The 22354-nt window shown below is 37.5% G+C and overlaps 1 protein-coding gene across 3 annotated transcripts; it reads left to right on the top strand.

Moving 5' to 3' along the window:
* Positions 1 to 1651: 1651 nt before the first annotated feature.
* Trx2 (Thioredoxin 2) lies at positions 1652 to 20395 on the top strand. 3 transcript variants are annotated; one of them, XM_089737998.1, is made up of 3 exons: positions 1652 to 1918; positions 9465 to 9641; positions 20046 to 20395. In XM_089737998.1, exons 2-3 carry the CDS (start codon positions 9471 to 9473, stop codon positions 20193 to 20195), a joined length of 321 nt encoding a protein of 106 aa, XP_089594124.1. In that variant the 5' UTR covers positions 1652 to 1918; positions 9465 to 9470; the 3' UTR covers positions 20196 to 20395. The 3 variants fall into 3 exon arrangements, with proteins under 3 accessions (XP_089594124.1, XP_028037008.2, XP_028037000.2); XM_028181207.2 differs by lacking the exon at positions 1652 to 1918 and adding an exon at positions 1935 to 2088; XM_028181199.2 differs by lacking the exon at positions 1652 to 1918 and adding an exon at positions 6007 to 6158.
* Positions 20396 to 22354: the final 1959 nt, after the last annotated feature.

The raw sequence follows: 22354 nt of genomic DNA, 5'->3' as shown, positions 1-22354 counted from the left end.
ACTTACTCAACAAGTACAACAGAAAATGACCCGTTCTAGTGAACAAGACAGATAACGCTTCAACCTACACAAAGCCAAAATCCATCATTTCCAAAGAGGAGATTACGTATTGGTTAAGAATGACCCCCGCAACCACACCTCGCTGGACATGCCGTATGAAGTCTGTAGCATACTGGGAAATAACCGTTATTTGGTGAAGAAAGCTATCGGTAGAGGACGACCCCGCAAGGGCGCCCATGATCACATGCCGCCTCCGCTCAGCAACAACCTGGAGACCAGATAACCGTATCGGCGGAAGAAGACGACCCTCCAGCATCAGCCGATGAACCTATACCATCTACTTCGCAAACCAGTATGGTCGAGCAACAAAATCAACAATCAACTGATTAAAAGGATAAGTTTTTATTTTTGATTACTACATAACTCCGCCATTGCCGGTCCCAAGCCCGGATGCAAAGGGAGGAGGGTTAGTCCAGAGAGTATTGACCGTAAAACAAATGTGAGCTAACACGCGCAGTGAGGCTACCAGGAGCCGTGAACCATTCGTTCAGAAAGTCTGGCTCTATGGGCACGGACACAATGATGGCAGCCCCATCACCGTGATCGGGACTCTGTGGGCTAAACACCTGCAAGTTCTTAAATTTAAATAGTTTATGAAACCCAAAGCAAGTAATAACCGGAACAACAACAACAACAACAACAACAACAACATAAGAACCACAGTGTACGCCGCGCCACTACATAAGTACCTCCGTGTACGCCCACTACATAAGTACCTCAGTGTACGCCCACTACATAAGTACCACAGTGTACGCCACAATATAACACTACACAAAATAAGTTAGTTTCAAAGTAACATAAAAAGATACACAGATACCAATCTCAGAAACAGACATTTCATTGTTTCAGATAGACTCCAAGAACTCTCTGGCAGTACACCATACATGGGCGGCTGGTGCAGAGCGCGCACCGCTGCGCCTCGCCTAGCCTGTCAGTATAGCCGTGTCGGCGCAACTATGACTCTTTATCTACTTATTATAAGAATAATAATAATTGAATGTGATAATTGTGAGCCCCTTTTTCCGTTGTCTGAAATCACTGAAATTTCTATATGCTTGTATATATTCTATATGCTTCAATATCATTAAAAATAACTGAATTTATTAAAACCGCGCTAATCGTACTTTAACGACTAATTGGCCGTCTTCACTGACGTTTTTTTGTTGAAGTTTGTTGAAGTTTTCAATATTTTTTGATCTACATAAGAAATAATTAGATTAGTTTTGTTAACAAAACCCTAGTAAATACGGCCATTGCCAGCTGACTGACAAAACCGGCGCATGCGCAAGGGCATGAGGTGATGGTTTGCTTATTAGAAAATAATTAATAATTGGGAATTGTTTTTATGATCGAACAATCACCAATAGTCGTCGAATAAACGATAATTGATCAAAATGTATTAAGCTGAGCGATAAAAATAAAGATATCTAGTAAGGGGGGCCACTTAAGGGTGATCATTTGTTTAATTAATTATAAATAAATAAAAGACAAACAACTTTTACATTCGAACACTAACGAACAAATAATCAAAAATAAAAAAATCCGAAAATCAAAAAAAGGGGTGCCAAATTCACTGAGCCAAGTTCACACGTACTGCGAGCTCACGGGACTCAAACCTGACGACGTTGCTAACACGAACCCTAGCAAGAGCCGTGCTTCGCAGAATCTACCACCGGACCGGAAACGCGACCCGCTGAGAAGATCCGGCGAGAAACTCAGTGGGCTGTGTCTGAGGGTTAATTTATTCGTCGAGCCCTTCGTCGCAGGTGACGGGTTTGAAGAGGACGGTGATCGGTGCTTGAGCATCGTTAGTGAATCGGGAGGAACGAAAAGACTTTTTCCCCAACCTATTATATAGGTAATATGTAATTTTTAAACTTTATTTTGCAAGTCCTACACGGTGTTAGCCATAGACAATAAACTTTATAGTTAAGAGCGCAGGCAGCGTGTCTACGTTAACGTAAAACGTACATTGTCATTGTCATCGCGTGTTCCGCCGGTTTGGAAATTCGTGCATTTGTCTAAAAAGTGAGTAAATCGTATTTTCCATTAAAGTATTTTAATGTTTATCAACAAAATATCTATGTTTAAGGATACAATGAACTAGGCGATTTGAGCTTTCAAAGTCTTAACATCTTCTAAATTTTAATTACCTACAATAAGTACTTAGCGTTGTTTTCTTCTTATAAGATTTACAAAACCTGACGGTGCGCGATGACGCTTTAAAAACAGGTCTGATATAATATATATCCAATGTAATATGAAATACGAAGATCGTCGATTACATTTTAGGCTATGTTAACACCAATAAAGATTTACGAAATCATAGGTTGGTTTCTAAAAAACAACGTAGATAAGGGAATATTATATTACAGCGTTCGACGAATGTTTTGATATGAATGTCCATGAACGTTTTTCGTTTTTCTTGCAAGTGTCATAGAGCCAGACAATCTATAAAGCTGTTTTCAGACTACGCTATAATAGTGCCTTAAAGTATAGCAGCCCATACTTAGCCAATAATAAATAGTACAGTACAGTGTGAACATGTCCATAACAATGTATGGTGTGCGATATTGTTGTGCTATGAGCTATATAATATATGCTATTATATCATAGCGTAGTCGGAAAGCGTTTTTTTTTTTTTTTATAGCTTAGATGGGTGGACGAGCTCACAGCCCACCTGGTGTTAAGTGCTTACTGGAGCCCATAGACATCTACAACGTAAATGCGCCACCCACCTTGAGATATAAGTTTGAAGGTCTCAAGTATAGTTACAATGGCTGCCCCACCCTTCAAACTGAAACGCATTACTGCTTCACGGCAGAAATAAGCAGGGTGGTGGTAGATATCCGTGCGGACTCTCAAGAGGTCCTACCACCAGTAATTAAGGCTTAATGCTGTAACTCATAAAAAGTACTATTAAGCCAACAAAACCGTATTTGACGCGTAGGTTTCTTTTCTCTCACGAACATGAAATTGGAGATTGATTTCGCTGTGGTTATTGTGTAATTTAATTGGAAAATATATTTTTAATAAAAAAAAAGAAAACCTACTATACAGAGTAATGTTGGAAAAAGTCAACCAAACTGCATTGCAAAACATGCGGTTCTTCAGTTTGTACTACATTTAATAATATACATCATAAACACATTACAAATTTGTAATGTGATAATTATCATCTATACTAATATATAAATCTACAGTGGTTTTTATGGAAGTTCCATTATAACTACTGAACCATGCATCCGATTGACTTGAAACTTGGTGTCCATGTAGAAAATACATGTACTTAATGGATAGGCTAATATTTATATGAGTGCTGGACTCCCTACACCAGTTGCAGGGGCGTTAATGATGAGAATTTTTGGGGGGGTGAGAAATAATAATGTTAATTTTAAATGCCCAGCGAAGCAGATGATTATGGCTAGTTACTTATTTAATATAGTATTGGTAATTACCAAGCTAATGTATTTAGGAATGTATTTGTCATTATTTATTAATAACAGTACAAATTTAAGATGACTACACTATAGATCTTATTATAATGAAGCCATAAATAATTTCTGTTTCATGAAGGAAGGAAAAAAAATTGCACATGACTTTGTGTGCTTGGAAACAAAATTAAATTAAATTACCATTACAAACACATAGCACTCTTTTTTTTTACTATTATGGTCTTAATGGGGATGTTGGTTCACATAATGCCCACTAAAACTGAAACTTCAATTTTGCACAACTAAGCTACTGCTTACAGTTTCAAACCTTGTTTAAAAAAGACAGGACTCTGTGGGGATTTCATTCCAGAGCTGCAGATCTCCGAATGCGAACACAGTGTTTCCAGGTGATATGGATAAACTCTTCGTGATGTGATTAGATAAATTAGAGATGATTGACTAATCTCAAAAAATACATTGGAGCACTCCCCGTCTGTGAGGAGGCAGTCTCCTCGATGATGGTCACAGGGCAACCTGAGGGAGGAGGATGGGACGGACGTCCCTCCTGGTGACCTCCCGTCACCAGGACGCGACGACGCGTCGGCGGCTACGGACTGCGAAGCGGTCCGCGTTGTCGTCGTCGCTGTCGTCCCCAAACTGACTGGAAGAGCAACCCGGTCGGCGGTGTATCGCGTTCCGACCCGGCAGGCTGGCTCTGGCCCAGCGTGGTATCCCGGAACACCAGCGGCATCGCCTGGGCGGCCTTGTAAGGCCGCCGTACCGCGGAGACCGACGTCGTTGGCCGTCGACTATCGCCTCGACGACCCGTCGGTAGGGCGTCCTCGGGGTGGCGCCGCGAGTCTGGTCGTAGTGTTGACCGCGGGAACCCCTCTAGTCTGACCGGGTTCTGACCCCGGACGAAGATCGGACGTCGGGTTAAGAGTGCAGTGGAGTCGTTTAGTGGGTGGGCCCTAAAATTCCTTGGGCCCGCGGTCTGCTCCCAACACCTTGCAGATAGTCAAGTCCCACATACCCCGCACGCCCCCTAGGCGCGGGGACCTCGTAGGAGGTTCGGCCAATAATGAATAATGTTAAATCAAAGAATGTCAAACATCAGCAATGAATACATTTTTCTGGTTTAATATTTAATGAAACACAAGTAATGAAAATACACAATATGACAAAAATCAAACAAAAATTTGGAATAACAGTGTATCTATCCAGCTCGTTATAAAACAAAATTAAAGTTTGAAAAAATCTACACGTTTTAAATCATCATAGTTTTGAAATAATACTAAGACTATAATATCCAGATAATATCATTGTGATATTTTTTGGATGTGTCTTACCTTACAACCCATCCTGTGGAACATAGTTTCATGGCCTCTACTTGAAAGCTTGAAAAGGACCGAAAGTGTTTTCTGGAGGCTCGACAAAGTATTGGTATGAAGAAAACGCTGTACATGTTTATAAAGGACTAGCTGACCCGGCAGACTTCGTAGTGCCTCAAAAAACCTAAACTTTTGTATATTAAAATAAACTTAAAACAAAGAAAAGGAATAATATCCGTCCGACAGGGGACACATCAAAGGAAAAACAAAATTGTTTATTTTTATTTAATTCCAAGCATTTTCATATTTATTCAAATTTTAAACCTTCTCTGAACTTCCACGAATAATTCAAGACCAAAATTAGCCAAATCGGTCAAGCCGTTTTCATGTTATGTCGTGACAACGGAAAACGGGTTTCATTTTTATATATTTTATATAGATAAGAGTTCTTCCTTTAGAGAAATTGCTTTAGTCCCTGCAAAAACATCAGACCTACATGTTCATGGTAAATTGTGATACTCAAATCATAGTACCTATATTGAACCTTTTTCAATGTCTTTATTGAAAACAGGTATGTTGCTTTATGATTTGTGAAAGCTGTGGCAGTGAATGATGCCATTTTATTGTAATATGGGTCCGATGATTGTGGCTACCAGCTTTGAGAGGCAGACACGAAGTTTCTTGTGACTTGTTTGCCTACCTATTGCCAGTAACCTTGAGGGGTCATGCTAACTTCACCGAACGCGTAGGCGAGCATACTTTGGCTCAGCCTGGAAGACTGCTAACCTCCGTCCTAGCAAGAGCAGAACTTCTCTGAATCTTCCACCGGACCGGAACCGCGGCTCACTGGATGATCCGGCGAGATACTCAGTGAGGTTTTCTTGTGACCGAATTATTTGTCATCAAGCATAAATGTTAGGTGACGGACTGCTGAAGATCCCTTGATCATGTTTTTAAATACGATTCCAACATTCTGAAAACAATGAGATAATCTTCATTTACTGAGAAACACTATTATTTTTTCTCAAATCTATCACGGTGACAAGACAACCGAGCCAAGGGTATGATTCATTAATAAAAAAGAGCATGGCGTCATTTAAAACAAGAATTTAACATATTTTGTTTCGCTCCTGTCAAATGCATTAAAGTTGAAAAGAGACGGCTATATTAACATTGTCTCGTTCCGTTGAGGAAAATTCAAATTCAGAACGCTTCGAACCGAGCTATTCTGATTCAGTAATAAGTTTGGCGCCAAATCGACTGTACGTTGTCACTTGCGTGTTTCTTATTTGCATTTTAAACTGTGATATTATTTTTAGTTTCAATTTATCTGGTGAGTGTTCAATATTATATTAAGTTTGTATCGGAGCTCGGGTGTCAATAAAAATAAGGTCTACGTCTTTTTGTCTTACGAAAAAATATATTTTATACCTTCCAAATTCGAACAATTATTCACACACATTTTGGAGTATGTACATAGCAACCTCTAATTTATTGTGTTTCTAGCTACATAGAATTTTTCCGGCTTAAAATTGATTTTCAATGTCGAATTCGTAATGTAATATGTCTGGAGCATGAAATCTGTTTGAGAAATTGTATAGGAGTAGGAAAAAACTTAGATCCGTATGCAAACGGGATTCCAGAAGATTTTATGTGAACTAGACCGGTTCTGTCCTTTGATTAAAATGTACCTACCATTCATAGCCGCAATATACGCGCCACGTGTAATTTATCTGGGATCTAGGTACCTTGATTTTGAACCGTTTACAAAACTATAAGGTCGTTAAGGTTTTAAATTGAAAATTCTCGAGAAACAATACATAAGTACGCTCTCTCTCTCTCTCTCGCGTCTTTCACTATAAATTTGATCTCTACGCGGCCTATTGCTAATTGCATGTAAATCACGATGGTTTTTAGTGGGGACACTACAAGGATATGAACTAATTTAGACTATGAACTATCTATACTTCCTTATATGTATATTATAAATGGTATGTGTGTTTGTTTGTCCTTTTTTTCAAGTCGAAACAAACTGATGGATTGTAGTTTTTTTTTTAAATAACCGCATGTATTTAGGAGAATGACATTGGGTAACCTTTTATACCGAAAAAAATGTCAATATCACCGGAAACTACACTGATCCTTTTCCTTGACCACGCAAACGAAGCCGTGGGTAACAGCTAATGATATAGAATAGAATCATGATGATTTACATTTAGCTGTATTTCTAATTGTTGTCTTGAACTATGAGGCGTGATATGGTTTCGCTCGAATTACCACCAAACTTTACCTATTTATGTGACGAAAGCTGTGTTATTGTTATGCAATTGAGAACTTGATTTAATATCAAAGCTAGTTAAATATTTATGTAGTCTCGGTAACTACAATGTACATCAGATTAGATGAACCGTGAGATTTGTTTTTTTTTGCAAAACTATAACATAATTCAAAGAATCCAAATTCTAGCAATCTAAACTTTAGGCCCATCGCTTAGGTCTACTTTAGGCTCTAAAGCGAACGTCAAAGACCTGCGAGTATAATTAAATAAAAACATTATAGTTATTTTCTTTTCTTCCCGGCCTTTTCATCTTCGACCACAGAGCTCCAGACAAATGACGCGCCTCCTTAGGAACTTTGTAAAAGGTTCAGGTTTTCCCCGCCCAAAAATGTTTTATTGTCCTAGTCTAAATGCGTTGCTCTAAAGTTGCAAGTGTATAAGTAAACTGGTCGCTAAAAGCCCGCTTTTTTTATAAACCCCCAACTTTAGTGGCCCGGAGGCAAAGCCAGCTTCATCGGAAGGAATGGGTGAACTCACAGGCTCTAGGCCTGTAAACTAAGCCTTTATTTGTCCCTCTTTAAGATTTCAAATCTTTTGATCGTTCCAAAAGTTCCAGATATTTCTATAGTTTATAAGAGGCCCGTCCGCTAACTAATACCCACGTATCTGACATGGCGTATTGCACTCTGCAAGGTTTTCCATTCGTACTTATCGATCGCCAACGACCTTGTCAAACGTAACTAAGACCTATCGGACCAACACAAAGCTGGTTATTTGGTATGGACATTATTTATTCAGAATATAACCGGTTTTTTTGTTGTGTTTACGTTCACACGGATAATGACTTGGCAATAGAACGTATTGTTTAAGACGTCGAATTGGAATTTTGGTTAATGTCGTGATTGTGTATTAGTAAATACTAGAGGTCCCGCAGTAGTCGAAATTCGACTATAATTAATTGGAATTGTAAGTTTGTACACTATTATGATTGTATTTTATACTTCTATAATCACAAATTTCGCCAAGACTACACTATAAAAAATATTAACAAAGACAATGTTTAATCTATTCTCAATTTGACAACAGACGCCAAGAACAAAAGTTTGACAATAAATAGTATGCATGCGTGTGTGCGTCAAATACATGGTATGTAGTGTGTGTAATGTTTTCTTTATTAATTTAATGTATCTTTTATGCATTATTTTAAAAATATATTAGCATTGTCCAATTCTTCTCTATATTCTCTATAAGTGTGGGAAATTTCATACTCCTCCGTCCGCGCAATTTTCATAAAAAGGGATACAAAGTTTTTGCTTCACGTATTAATATATAGATATGGCTGCTATTTTATCGTAACATCTGAGTGAGCAGTTCTTATAGTGAAGACGAAAAGCCAAGTCAAACAAACGACCAGACTACAAAATGATTTAATAAATTAATAAACGTATAATTTTTAAAGCATATAGTTAATTTTACAATTAACCTAATACCTTAATACTCTTTAGTGATTCCCTATTAATTTTCTTCAGTGGACGAGTTCACGGACCACCTAGTTTTGAGTGATTATCCTGTAATACGTACTTTTATCCACTCACCTATTTTCTCCGCGTGTCCTAACGTGCCTCATCTCCACTACAGTCATTGCTCCCATCTTCGTTAGTGAAAATTAAAAGTGTGAAGTATTGTAATCAAAAGATCCGTTTTATTTGGTATTTGTATCAAAAAAGTTCGATGTTTTTTAATTGACCTTCAATTAAGCTTACTCCATTCAAATTGCTGAAGTTTTTTTTTAGAAATGTTAAACTTAAATGGCTCTTCTGTAAAGTTGCAAAAATGACGCGCTTATACCAAACTAGCGAACCGCTCCGGCTCCGCTCGGGTCTTTAACAAAAAATTCAACGATATTTGACGTTGTTTTATTTTTTTAAATAAAAGCACACTTATTGCGGCATAACTATAATAGTTAGACATATGCTGTCGCGACACTTTTTGTAAATAATAATGTGTTCTGCAAAGTCGTACTTAGTATATTATTTTTTTCTTTCTTCAATAGTTGTCTTAGGGCACGCGATGTAAAGAAAATTTTAGGTAATTTTTTTACTCCTTGGGTTACATTATTGGAGTTTTAGTAAGGATCCCTAATCAAAAAACATTACAGCCTATGTCACTCGGGAATAGTGTAGCTTCCAAACAGTGAAATAATTTTTCAAATCGGTTCACTAGTTTCGGAGCCTATTCAATACAAACAAACAAACATCTTTCCTCTTTATAATATTAGTATAGATAACCCCTTCACATCTCTATATGTAGTTTAAAAAGATCTCTGCTTAACTATATAGTTTTAATGTCGCTTGTCCACAGCCCAAAATGTCCATTCACATCAAGGATTCCGACGACCTGAAGACAAGGCTGGCGGAAGCCGGCGACAAGCTCGTCGTGATCGACTTTATGGCGACCTGGTGCGGACCGTGCAAGATGATCGGGCCTAAACTGGACGAGATGGCCGCCGAAATGTCAGATTCCATCGTCGTTGTCAAGGTGAGTCTTTTTTTTTCTTCTTATCTATTCGCTGGTAGTTTAAGGGGCTTATTTCAGCTACGCGCGGACGGACAGGTGAGCCTCACGGGCACAACTTGAAAAAATTTGCTAACAGCCCTAGTAAGAGCAGTGATATGCCACCGGATCGGATTCGCGACCCACTGATAAGTCGTCGTTTGAAGTCGTGGCCTAAAGGATAAGACGTCCGGTGCATTCGTGTTGAGCGACGCAACGGTGTTCGAATCTCAGACGGGTACTAATTTTTCTAATGAAATAAGTACTCCACAAATGTTAACGATTGACTTCCACGGTGAAGGAATAACATCTTGTAATAAAAATCAAACCCGCAAAATTATAATTTGAGTAATTACTGGTGGTAGGACCTATTGCGAGTCCGCACGGGTAGGTACCACTGCTCTGCCTATTTCTGCCGTGAAGTAGTAATGCGTTTCGGTTTGAAGGGTGCGGCAGCCGTTGTAACTATACTGAGACTTTAGAACTTATATCTCAAGGTGGGTGGCGCATTTACGTTGTAGATGTCTATGGGCTCCAGTAACCACTGAACACCAGGTGGGCTAGGAACTCGTCCACCCATCTAAGCAATAAAAAAATATATTCTAAAAGCCCTAGTAAGAGCAGTGCTTCGCTGAATCTACCACCGGATCGCAATCGCGACCCATTGAGAAGATCCGGGAAGAAACTCAGCGGCTCAGACTAGGCTAGACTAGATAATGGTATCTTTTTCATTCTAGAGCTCTTACCGAGGACTTGTAAATATTCTAGTTATCTTTATAACCATGACCGAATCGTAAATTGAAATAAACGGGTGTTCATTAAAAATGAACCTTTTCTTCAAAACACTTGTGTGTAATGCAACGCGTCTTATATGTACATATAATTCTTATTATACTGAAGCCTACGTAATAGTTTATATTTTGCCATTGTGATAAGGCATTCACACTATCTAACTCGGTAACAAATCTCAAAAATTTTTTACGAAAGTTAAGATGATTTCTATTTCAATAATATCTTGAACACAACTGACGACAACTGACAAATTTGAAAGACCTCTAATTTAATCAAGTCTAAAAGGATTTACCTACAAATTCACCTCACTGGTGGTAGGACCTCTTGAGAGTCCGCACGGGTAGGTACCACCACCCTGCCTATTTCTGCCGTGAAGCAGTAATGCGTTTCGGTTTGAAGGGTGGGGCAGCCGTTGTAACTATACTTGAGACCTTAGAACTTATATCTCAAGGTGGGTGGCGCATTTACGTTGTAGATGTCTATGGGCTCCAGTAACCACTTAACATCAGGTGGGCTGTGAGCTCGTCCACTCAACTAAGCAATAAAAAAAATAATTAATTGGATTGTCGAATTTAAAAACCTTCGTACAAAACTTGTGTGCGATGCTGTCAATAATTTAAATCAAAATATTTTAAATCGGCAACTGCTTGCTTTGATATTACATAATTTCAATATATAAAAAAAAATGTTTCTAAAAAAAAACCCAGCAATAAATGTTATCAGAATTGTAATGTTCACTTAAACGTTATCAATAATGCCGCGATAATTTAGTAAGATTGTAAATATAGTTTGGGTGTTATCACGAAAACGTCGGTTGCACGCGACCGCATGAGAATCACTACAATATGTAACGTAAGAAATAAACTTATTTGTCGAAGTACATTCAATTAACATTATTAATCATTTCGCATCTTTGAAAGTCCAGAAGTGTGTAGAAATTAATCAGAATCTATATATTAATACGTGAAGCAAAAACTTTGTATCCCTTTTTACGAAAATTGCGTGGACGGACGAGTATGAAATTTTTTTGGTACATCTCCTTCCCAATGTAAGGGGCCTATTTGCCTGCAGCAAAAGTATAGCTTTACAGTTGAGGCGGTCAGCGCAAAAGTGGCCAAAGCTTACCAGAGTTATTATGGAGCAATGAGGTTTAAGTTTTCATGAATTTGAATTTGAGTAGGCAAAAAAATATTTACGTACAAAAATAATGTTTACAAAGCCATCTGTTATCTATGAGTGAAACTATGGATAGACCGGTTTTGCATCAAAATTTATAATATTTTAAATAAATTGCAATATACATATAATAGCCGGCAAACTTCTTGAGCATTTGTTGACGTAGTGGGGGTAAGTTCGCGCATGGTACACTCACGTGCAAAAACATTATTTACTCTGCGTCATAATGCAATTAAATTATTAAAATCAACATATTTTTTTTTATTTATATATTTTATTTATTTATATATTTATTAGAACATCAACAAAAAATATAGGTTAATAATTTAATCTTGGGGTAAGATAGATATTCCTTCTATTAAGTCAAAACTATAGCTGTTGCCAGGTCTTGGTTCAGTTGAAGCGAAGCTGGTATTTGTAAATTTTTTTTCGTTATCATAATCTTGACCATCATCATCATCACTGTTTTGATCACCCGAGTCGCTATCATCGTGATGAGTCGACATAGGGCTCATCGGTGTAGTTTACATCTCGGTCGGTTCGGTCTTCTTTTTTGTCTATAATTAATTATTTTTTGAAGATATTCGATTCGTAGTAATCGAATATTACTTTTTTCAATTACCAGCTTCCGATTATTTTCTGTTTTTTTTTCCATCTGAAGCCTAGCTCTTTCATAATTCGTCGTAAACTTCATTCCGAGCCATTAAAATTTATATCTTCTTTAAATTTTTCGAAGCCTTTCTACGGTACGGAGTTTCGCTGCTTTTTATGTAGTTATTATGATTACATCTTTTTATTACAGATTGAACGAAACTATCCATTCCGGTAACTTTCTTCTTCCCTGATCTTTTCTTACCCGGAGTCCGAAACACGGCGAGCAAGCCAGAGCCTTTAGCTTCGTTAATAATGCACCTAACAGTACTCACTGATGTTTTTGTTGCTTCCGAAGTCTGTTTTACTTTTTCCATATCATTCTTCCCCTGTTTTATAATGAAGCAATATACGTCGTACACAATTTTTCTACCCTTCCTTTTGAATACTACACCAGTTTGTCGCAGTATAATGTATTTTTATAAAAAATAGCGAACCGCCCTCGCTTCGCTTCGGAAACATTAAAACACACATGAAACCAAAAAAAAAAAATAAAAAAAAATGAAAAAAAGGTAGCCTATGTTCATCAGGGACAATGTCGGCTTCTAATGGAAAAATAATTTTTCAAATCGGTCCAGTAGTTTCGGAGCCTATTCGAAACAAACAAACAAATCTTTCCTCTTTATAATATTAGTATAGATCAACAAACACTCAACAAATAGCAATGACAACAAAGTCAACAAGCAATTATAACAAATAACTTAACGATTAATAACGATAGACTATTCACTGTACGCAAGCGTACATTAGGGAGCAAGCGGAACGAAGGCGCGGTGCGGGACGCAAGGTTCGACTGATCTACCAATAACGCGCTCGATACGATTTCCCCTGCCGTCGCTCCTCACCCTCACCACCAAAGTGGTCTAAAATTCGGTTCTGCGCAGTCAAGGTCATTTGCTCAAGAAGTTTGCCGGTTACTATAATTATAAGCATGATTCTGAAGAATTGTGTGTTAGGCCACTTTTGTGCTGACGGCCTCAGCTGTAGTCCACTTTTTTGTGGCCCTAGACAACAAATCAATTCAAAACTATCAAGATTTGTGGCCAGTTCAAAATGTTTAAAAAAAACGTGTTTAAAAGTCAAACTTAGCATCTTAGCCTAATTTTAGCCTATATTTCGATTCGTTAAGTTTAACTTTTGTTCCCATTGCCTGTTACAAGGGAACGATGTATTTAATTTTCATAGAAAACACTACTAAGGCCACTGTTTTAACTCGTCACCGTGATATGCAAAATATTAAGACGAATTGAATGACAATCACGATAGATCAAGGTGTTATGAAATATTACGCAAAAATAAGAAATACGATGCAGATGGAAAGAAAAAAAACACTTTTTTTAAAATAGGTATTTACTATTCGCTCAATAATATATCAACATTGTGTTTTTGTTAAGTTTTGTCAATGATGATGATGATAATAATATAATAATGCCAAAGTTTCCCGTATAATTTCTTATTTTTTTTTATTTGCCAGTTTTGATAAACAATTTTTTTTTGCTGTAGAAGTTTTTTTCCAAAAATTTAAACTTTTAATGCCTCTTCTGTAAAGTTGCAAAAAGGACGCGCTTATACCAAAAAAGCTTTTCACCCCTCAGTAGGTATATGTAGTTCAAAAAGATCTCGGCTTAACTAGTTTTAATGTCGCTTGTCCGCAGCCCAAACAAATCAAAAATACGGATATAATAAACTTGCTACACTAGTCTGGCCATCATAAGTGCGTTTGACCGCTTACCGTTTCTTCGGTCGATCAATAAAACCATTCCGTTTGCTTGCCTAAGGTCACAGGGTGACTCATAATTCTGACGAAATACCGTGGACCGCGCACTCCCAATAAACATGGAAGTAATGAGTTTCTAATTGCGGAAAATCAACTAAATATGGCTGTTACTACGATGTGTTATATAAAATTAATAGTTTGTAGGTTTTTTTTCGCGTCTGCACAATTACAGTCAAAATCTGTTATAAAGACATCGAAGGGACTGCTCATATTCAGTCGTAAAAACCGATAGTCGTAACAACCGGTGATGTTTAATGTGTATCGTGCAAGTACAAACAAATCGATAGGGAATTATTGGAAAAATATATTTACATAATACGCGATTTTTCTTCAATATTAATTTGTTTTCTTTTTCTTTGCGACATTTTGAAAGTTTCACGAATAACTCCACAAAGTTCTGGTGCGTCTTGTGTATAGATACGTAACAAACTAACTGAAAGATATGAAGAAGCGGGCTTTGACTCTACTGCATGCACGTGTTTTTTTTTCTAAGAATTAGAAAAGACCCTACACTAAACTAGATCCTATTGTTTTCTTTCCTAATTTTAATAGCCATTGAAGACAGATGTGGATACCTATTCAAACTGTTTAAAATACAGCTTAGCCGGTCGTTCTAACAGATCTAATTCTCCGAAATATTAGTTAAATGTGGTCGTTTTATGAGGTATGTCGTTATAAGCAATGTCGTATAAAGCAATGTTTTTAATAAGGCGGTCATATAGCATTCAGCCGGGACCTTTGTTCTAGGTTATTATAACCGGCATGTTGTTCTAAACGATGTCGCAGTAAACGGTTTTGACTGTATATATATTCAAATTCTCATGTTGATGCATAACAAATACGTCTTCTCGCATTAAAACTGTATAATCTCAAAACTTACTGGTGGTAGAACCTCTTGAGAGTACGCGCGGATAGGTACCACCACCCTGCCTATTTCTGCCGCGAAGCAGTAATGCATTTCGGTTTGAAGGGTGCGGCAGCCGTTGTAACTATACTTGAAACCTTAGAACTTATATCTCAAGGTGGGTGGCGCATTTACGTTGTAGATGTCTATGGGCTCCAGTAACCACTTAACACCAGGTGGGCTGTGAGCTCGTCCACCTATCTAAGCAATAAAAAACTGACCATAAATCATAATCCAGCGGATTAAGATCGGGACTAGACGACGGCCAGTCTTCAGCTCTGATGAAGCCCGAAACGTTCGTTTCCAACCAAGACTGCGTAGACCGAGCTTTATGACCTGGCGCCGAGTCTTGCTGGAAGGACCATTCTTGATTATTGAACATGGTGTTGTTAAGGGGCTTCACTACTTTCTCAAGAATGGTATCTTGATACACTTGTGCCGATGTTTTGATACCTTTTTCACAAAAGTATGGCTCAGTCACTCCTTCGTAGCTAATACCCCACCAAACCATCACTGAAGTCGGATAGTGCCCACGTTGCACTCTGTCGACTAATTGGGAAGCTTCCTTAGAGCTTTGAGCATAAATACGAACATTTTGTTTGTTAAAATGTTGCTCAATTGTAAAAAATTTCTCATCCGTAAACAAAAAAATTCTATGACCTCCCTTTGCGTACCGCTTCAGTAGTTGTTTCGATTTTACCACCCTGTTCTCTTTTAAATGATCAGTTAAGAAATGACCAGTACGTCTCTTATAGGCTGCCTAAGTCATCTTTTAAAATACGCGACATGGTTCTAGGTGCTATCTTCATCTCCCGAGATAAAATATTTTGCTTTCGGACAGGATTTCTTCGAATTATTTCCCTTACTGCTTTGACCACCTTTTTCGTACGAACACTACGTGGACGGCCAGATCTTTTTCTGTCACAAACAGAGGTCTCATTGCACCTATTAATAGCCCGGTACACAAACATTTTACTAATACCAAGCGTATTAGTATTTTTTTTTCTCTGGTTTTTTTTATTTTTTATTATTTCATTTTATTATTATTATTGTAAAATTTTATTTTATTATTATTAATATTAGTAAAATTTTACTAATACAAAAAAAAATAATATACCAAGCGTATGGAGAGTTTTAAAAATTGCATTTGGCTCCACACCTACTTTGTGTAATGCAATCACAGCGGTTCGGTTCTCTTTATCACCCCACTCCATTTTAATATCGCAAAATATTGTACAATGTATTGGCACCAAAATGAGAAAACTCAATGAGCAATCATATAAAAATGACAGATTCCAAATTCAAATGTAATATTTTGTTTATTTTTAATTGTAATAGTATTTATGGAGAGACTAAGTATAGATATTTAAATCGGCAGCGATATTGTGGGATCGGTTTCCGAGACATCAGAAGTTGTGCCTTTAATCGCTCTATCAATCAAATGGCGCCAGTATTCTGGCGAGCCTGGCTGCGTTCCGGGTCAATAACTAACTATTCCCTTGCCAAGTGGTGACTCATAGCGCCTACCAACACTTGAGATCGTGTCGTAACCGCTTTTCCCGGTAAAAATCGCTAATGTTCGAAGCGAAACTTAGCGCAAGAATAAACGTGTTTGTAAAATTTGCTTTCCTTTTCAATGGCATCATCGTAATTGAGTGTTTTATGGTCGAAATTGTTTGATAGAAAGGCCTAATTAAACATGCATTTGTTTTGGTGGAGCGGGATATGAGTCTTTATAGAACAGATTCACTTCTTGTCTCCTCTAAAAGTCTAAAAAAAAAAACCAAAGGAGTACAGTTGAAAGTGGATTGTAAAAAATATCTTGTAACTAAAGCTTGTACACTTGCGTACATTAAATGTTGTTTTAACGATCGCTACTAAGTATTTTTGCCTTATTTTTCCTCTATTTATAAGGATAATATGCCAAAGTATTATTTGTATGCAGGTTATTTGTAGGTACATTTTGTACTGTCGATACAAAACATGATTATTTTGGATTGATTCGTTGTCTAAGCCTCAAAAAAGCAGGCTACGGTTGTAATGCTAAACTTTTGCCATAGTTCTCGCGTCAGAACATTTTTTTATTTTATTTCTTAGATGAGTGGACGAGTTCACAGCCCACCTGGAGTTAAGCGGTTACTGGAGCCCATAGACATCTACAACGTAAATGCGCCACCCACCTTGAGATATAAGTTCTAAGGTCTCAAGTATAGTTACAACGGCAGCCCCACCCTACAAATCGAAACGCATTACTGCTTCACTGCTGCAGAAATAGGCAGGGTAGTGGTACCTACCCGTGCGGACTCACAAGAGGTCCTATCACCAGTAAAAAAGTATTTATAAGGATAATATGTCAAAGTATTATTTGTATGTAGGTTATTTTGTAATGTCGATACAAAACTTGATGATTTTGGATTGATTCGTTGTCTAAGCCTCAAAGAAGCAGACTACGGTTGTAATGCTAAACTTTTGCCACAGTCCCCGCATCAAAACATGAATATACCTTTATTTTTACCTAAGCTGATGATAGCCTTGAGAGGCTATTTCAGCGTAACCTTAACTAGTAGGTGAGCTCACGGGGCTCAAACCGGAGTGATGCTAACACTGAGCCTAGCAAGAGCAGTGCTTCGCAGAATCTACCACCGGATCGGAAACGCGACCGACTGAAAAGATCCGAGGCGAGAAACTCTGTGGGCTGTGTCTATGGGTGAATTCGCTCGTCGAGTCCTTCGTCGCAAGGACGGTGACCGGAATGTACCAAAGAAAATGAGCTCCAAATGACAAACTTATCAATGTATTAACGCTACCTAAAATACGTGTGTACATTCGTATAGAATAATCTTAATCTAAAAACTCATTGAGGAGTTATCGATTAAGGGAAGATATGCAATCTAAAATACCTTTGTACGCGACCTGCTCTTGAGCTAGTGTGACTAGCATTAATATTAAGCGCGCGTCGTAAACCTTAATATCTACAAATACGAGATTGAACACGTATCCATAGTTTCTGAATCATTTGCGTTACATAAAGTTTGCAGCCCACTGAGTTTCTCGCCGGATCTTCACAGTGGGTCGCGTTTCCGATCCGGCGGTAGATTCTGCGAAGCACTGCTCTAGCTAGGGCCAGTGTTACCTCCGGCTTGAGTCCCGAGAGCTCACCTACACTCTAAGTAATGCTGATATAACCTCTCAAGGCTATCAGCATAGGTAGGGAAAAGAAAAAGTTTGCAAAAAATATCTATTTAGTTAATAAATGATAACATTTTTTCTGTTCTGTTTAGTTCGAATCTTATAGGTAGTATGTACTAAATAAAATAAAAAATATTATCTTGAGTTTGACAATGAAACACAGACATGTTATATTGAAATCATCAAGTATTTATAGCGATGATAAACAAACAGACATTCGCGCTGATAATTGAAAAACTGAATTATGAAATTTTATGAAATAAGTGAATTAAATATTAAAGTTTATTTTTGCTTTGGACGTGACTTATATAAGTAGACCAGCGTATGTTTTATCTTTGAATTTATGAAAAAAATTAGAGTTCTCAATTCAAACTCTCCTATTTTGTTATTTGAGATATAAAAAGGTATGTTTGATTTTAGAATAGTTCAAATTTTTATAGTAAAAAGTTTTATATGGGTATAAGATTTTTAGAAGAACATATAAGTCATATTTGTTACAAATAAATATGCACTAAGTGAAGCTTATACCGCAGAAGACCTAAGTCTGCTTATTTGTGACATACAGCGCGAACTATACACATTTAAGCAAAAGATTGAACAAGTTCACGGCCGGTCTGGTTTTGTTGCAAGAGTATTGGCATGACAACGTTAATGTCATAAAAGATCGAGACATCCTTACCGGTGATATAGCAACCTTCAAACTGGAACGAATAACTTGCTGCATGATGTGATTAAATGAATATTAAAATTCAAATTTACATAACAATACGATAGAGTTCATAACTAATTGTCAATGCAGAATACGTAATGCCAATATATTCATTGCTGTATAACAAAGCGTTTAGTGACGAAGCCTCGCAAAGTAAACGTAATGAGACTGCGTATTCTTTGCTGATTTTTGTTTAAACCAGTTTTTGGGTACCTTCGCCTGTTTTTAGTAGTTATTTTTTTAATTCGCTACGATCTTCGCTGATGCTTCGTGCAGCAGATATCCGCTTGCGAAAGAAACTAAACCTCGAATATTAAGTTAACTAGTAGGTGAGCTCACAGAGCTCAAACCGGAGTGTTGCTAATACTGGCCCTAGCAAGAGCAGTGCCTCGCAGAATCTACCACTGGATCGGAAACACGACCCACTAAGAAGATCCGGCGTGAAACTCAGTGGGCTGTGTCTGTGGGCTAATTTACTCGTCGAACCCTTCGTCGCAAGCGACGGGTTCGACGAGGACGGTGACCTGTGCTTGAGTTACCTTAAAGCACCGTTATTGGATCGGGAGGATCCGTAACGTAACGTAACGTTCGATCTGTAACGTGACGTGTTTAGGGCGACGTCGACTGACTTCTAATACTGACCATTTGCCGAAAATTCTTCTATCAGCGACTCTTGAAAATCCAAGAACTATGTCGGTTTTTTTTTTGCTTAGATGGTTGGACGAGCTCACAGCCCACCTGGTGTTAAGTGGTTACTGGAGCCCATACACATTTATAACGTAAATGCGCCACCCACCTTGAGATATAAGTTGTAAGATCTCAGTATAGTTACAACGGCTGCCCTACCCTTCAAACCGAAACGCATTACTGCTTCACGGCAGAAATAGGCAAGGCGGTGGTACCTACCCGCGCGGACTCACAAGAAGTCCTACCACCAGTAATTATGCAAATTATAATTTTTGCGGGCTCGATTTTTATTACACGATGTTATTCCTTCACCGTGGAAGTCAATCGTGAACATTTGTCGAGTACGTATTTCGTTAGAAAAATTGGTACCCGCCTGCGGGATTCGAACACCGGTGCATCGCTTCAACACGAATGCACCGGACGTCTTATCCTTTAGGCCACGACGACTTCGGTTGAAAGGTTTTCTTTTTTTTTAACGCGGTATTTCTATTTAATCTATTCCAGGTGGACGTTGATGAGTGCGAGGACATCGCCAGCGAGTACAACATCAACTCGATGCCGACGTTCGTCTTCGTTAAGAATAGCAAGAAACTGGACGAATTCTCTGGCGCTAACGTCGACAAACTCAAAACAACTATCCTTAAATACAAGTAAATAGAGACTAAAGTTGTACGCAGCCGCCGATGGAAACTAAATGGAATTAAAAAAAAAAACATGTATACGTTTTTAATAAATGAAGAAAAAATGTTTTTAACGTCTGTAATGAATTAGAAGAAATTAATTTTTAGTGTTTGCAGCCTCTGGAATGCAAAAAATATTGGTTCTGTTGTAATCAAACAATTCAATAAATAAAACGAGATATTGATTTTTTTTTTATCAAGTGATTGCTAAGGAACTTTAATGTATGAATTGTTAGGTTTTTATTTTATTTTTGTCCGGCTTACTCAAATGTATAATCTCACCAATACTAATCAATATGTAAGATAAGTTTCCATCGTGCTTTTAAAAACTTTTGTAAGTAACAAGTATCACAATGTTTTTTTTTTGTTATGCAAGTAGAAGCATGTTTTTTTAACACCGTGCTTATGCGCTTATGGTCAGCGTACAACTAGTAACCGTATGGTTTCTGTGTATTTTGCATTATATATAAAAATATGTATGTTACAGAGTATTGTTACATTGATAAAATTTATGAAAAAAATGTATTTGGGTTTTATTTGACAATATCGTTTTTAAATATATTTTCTGAACAGTTAAACAAAATTCCGCTTGCAATGTCAATGTCAAAATGTGCAAAATGTCTTTAATATTGACGTAAGCACATTAGTAATTTTTTTAAGGGACTTAATGACCTGGTAACTAATACCTTTAAGTCATGTCTTATTTTAATTTATATTCTTATTTTTATGAAAAATGATAATATGGAGTGAAATGAAATGAAGATGATTCATTTGAGACATTAATCAACTGGGATGAAATATAATCTCAGTAAAATGGTGGTCATTTACTGAGATTTTTTTCAGTGGACTTTTTAGAGGAACCTTAGAAATGACGTCCAGCGGCTTTGTTTCATTTTCCCACAATTGTGCACTTTCACAGATATAAAACCGTTAATAAACCACCGTTGTTACACATTTAAACCTGAAGAAACACTAAATAGACAAAATAAAACAAATCATGCAACTTCACTCCTCGCGTTCCTGCCAAAGTCCACATTAGTAAATTAAATACATTATCTGTGTACCAGAATAGTGATCATAGATAATATACTTAATATTTTTAATAAGTCAACAGTTTTGTAATACGCACATACAAAAATATTAAATTTAACCACTCTCCCCAATACATACTTAGTTAACACACAACTAAAGCACGTCTGATATGCAATTCTCACACAAAGTCAATCCTAAAATATTTTATCTCATGCAAACTAAACCCTGTGGATGTTTTGTGGTTTGTTATATCGCTCTTTCGCTCCGTCAAATTTAGTCACCAAAATTAAATCTGTTTTCCCTTCAGTAACAACGCTCCAAAGTCGAAACTGTTGTTAACGTACTGTACCTATTCCAGCCATAAGTTCTATTACATATGAAAATGCATTTTTTTAAATGAAGTAATATAATATTATTACATTTTATACCTACAAATTTATTAGTCTCAGCAACAAAAAATTTATTCGAAATGGCCAACTATGGCTTTTATCTGTTTGGCCACGAATCTAGGGATTTACGCACTGTTTCAAGGGAAATTTCGCCACTGCTTTCTCCAAAGATTTTTTAAGAGACTCAATGTCGGCGTGTCGTTTAGAGCAGGCCATGTCCTCTAAAACTGACCATAATTTGAAGTCTAAAGAGTTGAGGTCTGGGCTAGATGAGGGCCACTCTTCAGCTCTTTTAAAGAAGGAACGTTGGTTTCAAGCCAGGCTTGGGTAGTTCGTGCCTTGTGAGGTGCATAGTCCTGCTGGAAAGTTACGGTATATTATTAAAAAGTGTATTGCTGAGAGGCTTCACAACATGATCCAAGATACACTTTGGCTGAAGTTTTCACTCCTTTTTCACCAAACCACCACTGACACAGGATGATGACCACGTCGTACCTTTCTGTCCACTTAAGCAGCTTCTTTAGAGCTGTGAGCGTACACTTTATCATTTGGCTTATTGTTAGTGTTCTTAAATCGTGAATAACCTTTCATCGGTAGAGAGGATATTTCTGTGCCTTTCACGTGCGTATCGCGACAGAAGCCGTTTTTATCGATCCACTCTCTTTAACTGTAAATATTGATTTAGAACATATCCTATATATCGACGATAAGC

Source organism: Bombyx mandarina, chromosome 24, assembly GCF_030267445.1.
Source record: "Bombyx mandarina strain Sakado chromosome 24, ASM3026744v2".
In the NCBI taxonomy this organism is placed as follows: domain Eukaryota; kingdom Metazoa; phylum Arthropoda; class Insecta; order Lepidoptera; family Bombycidae; genus Bombyx; species Bombyx mandarina.
The sequence above is the reverse complement of the archived record's forward strand: the minus strand, read 5'-3'. Positions and strand labels throughout refer to the sequence as shown.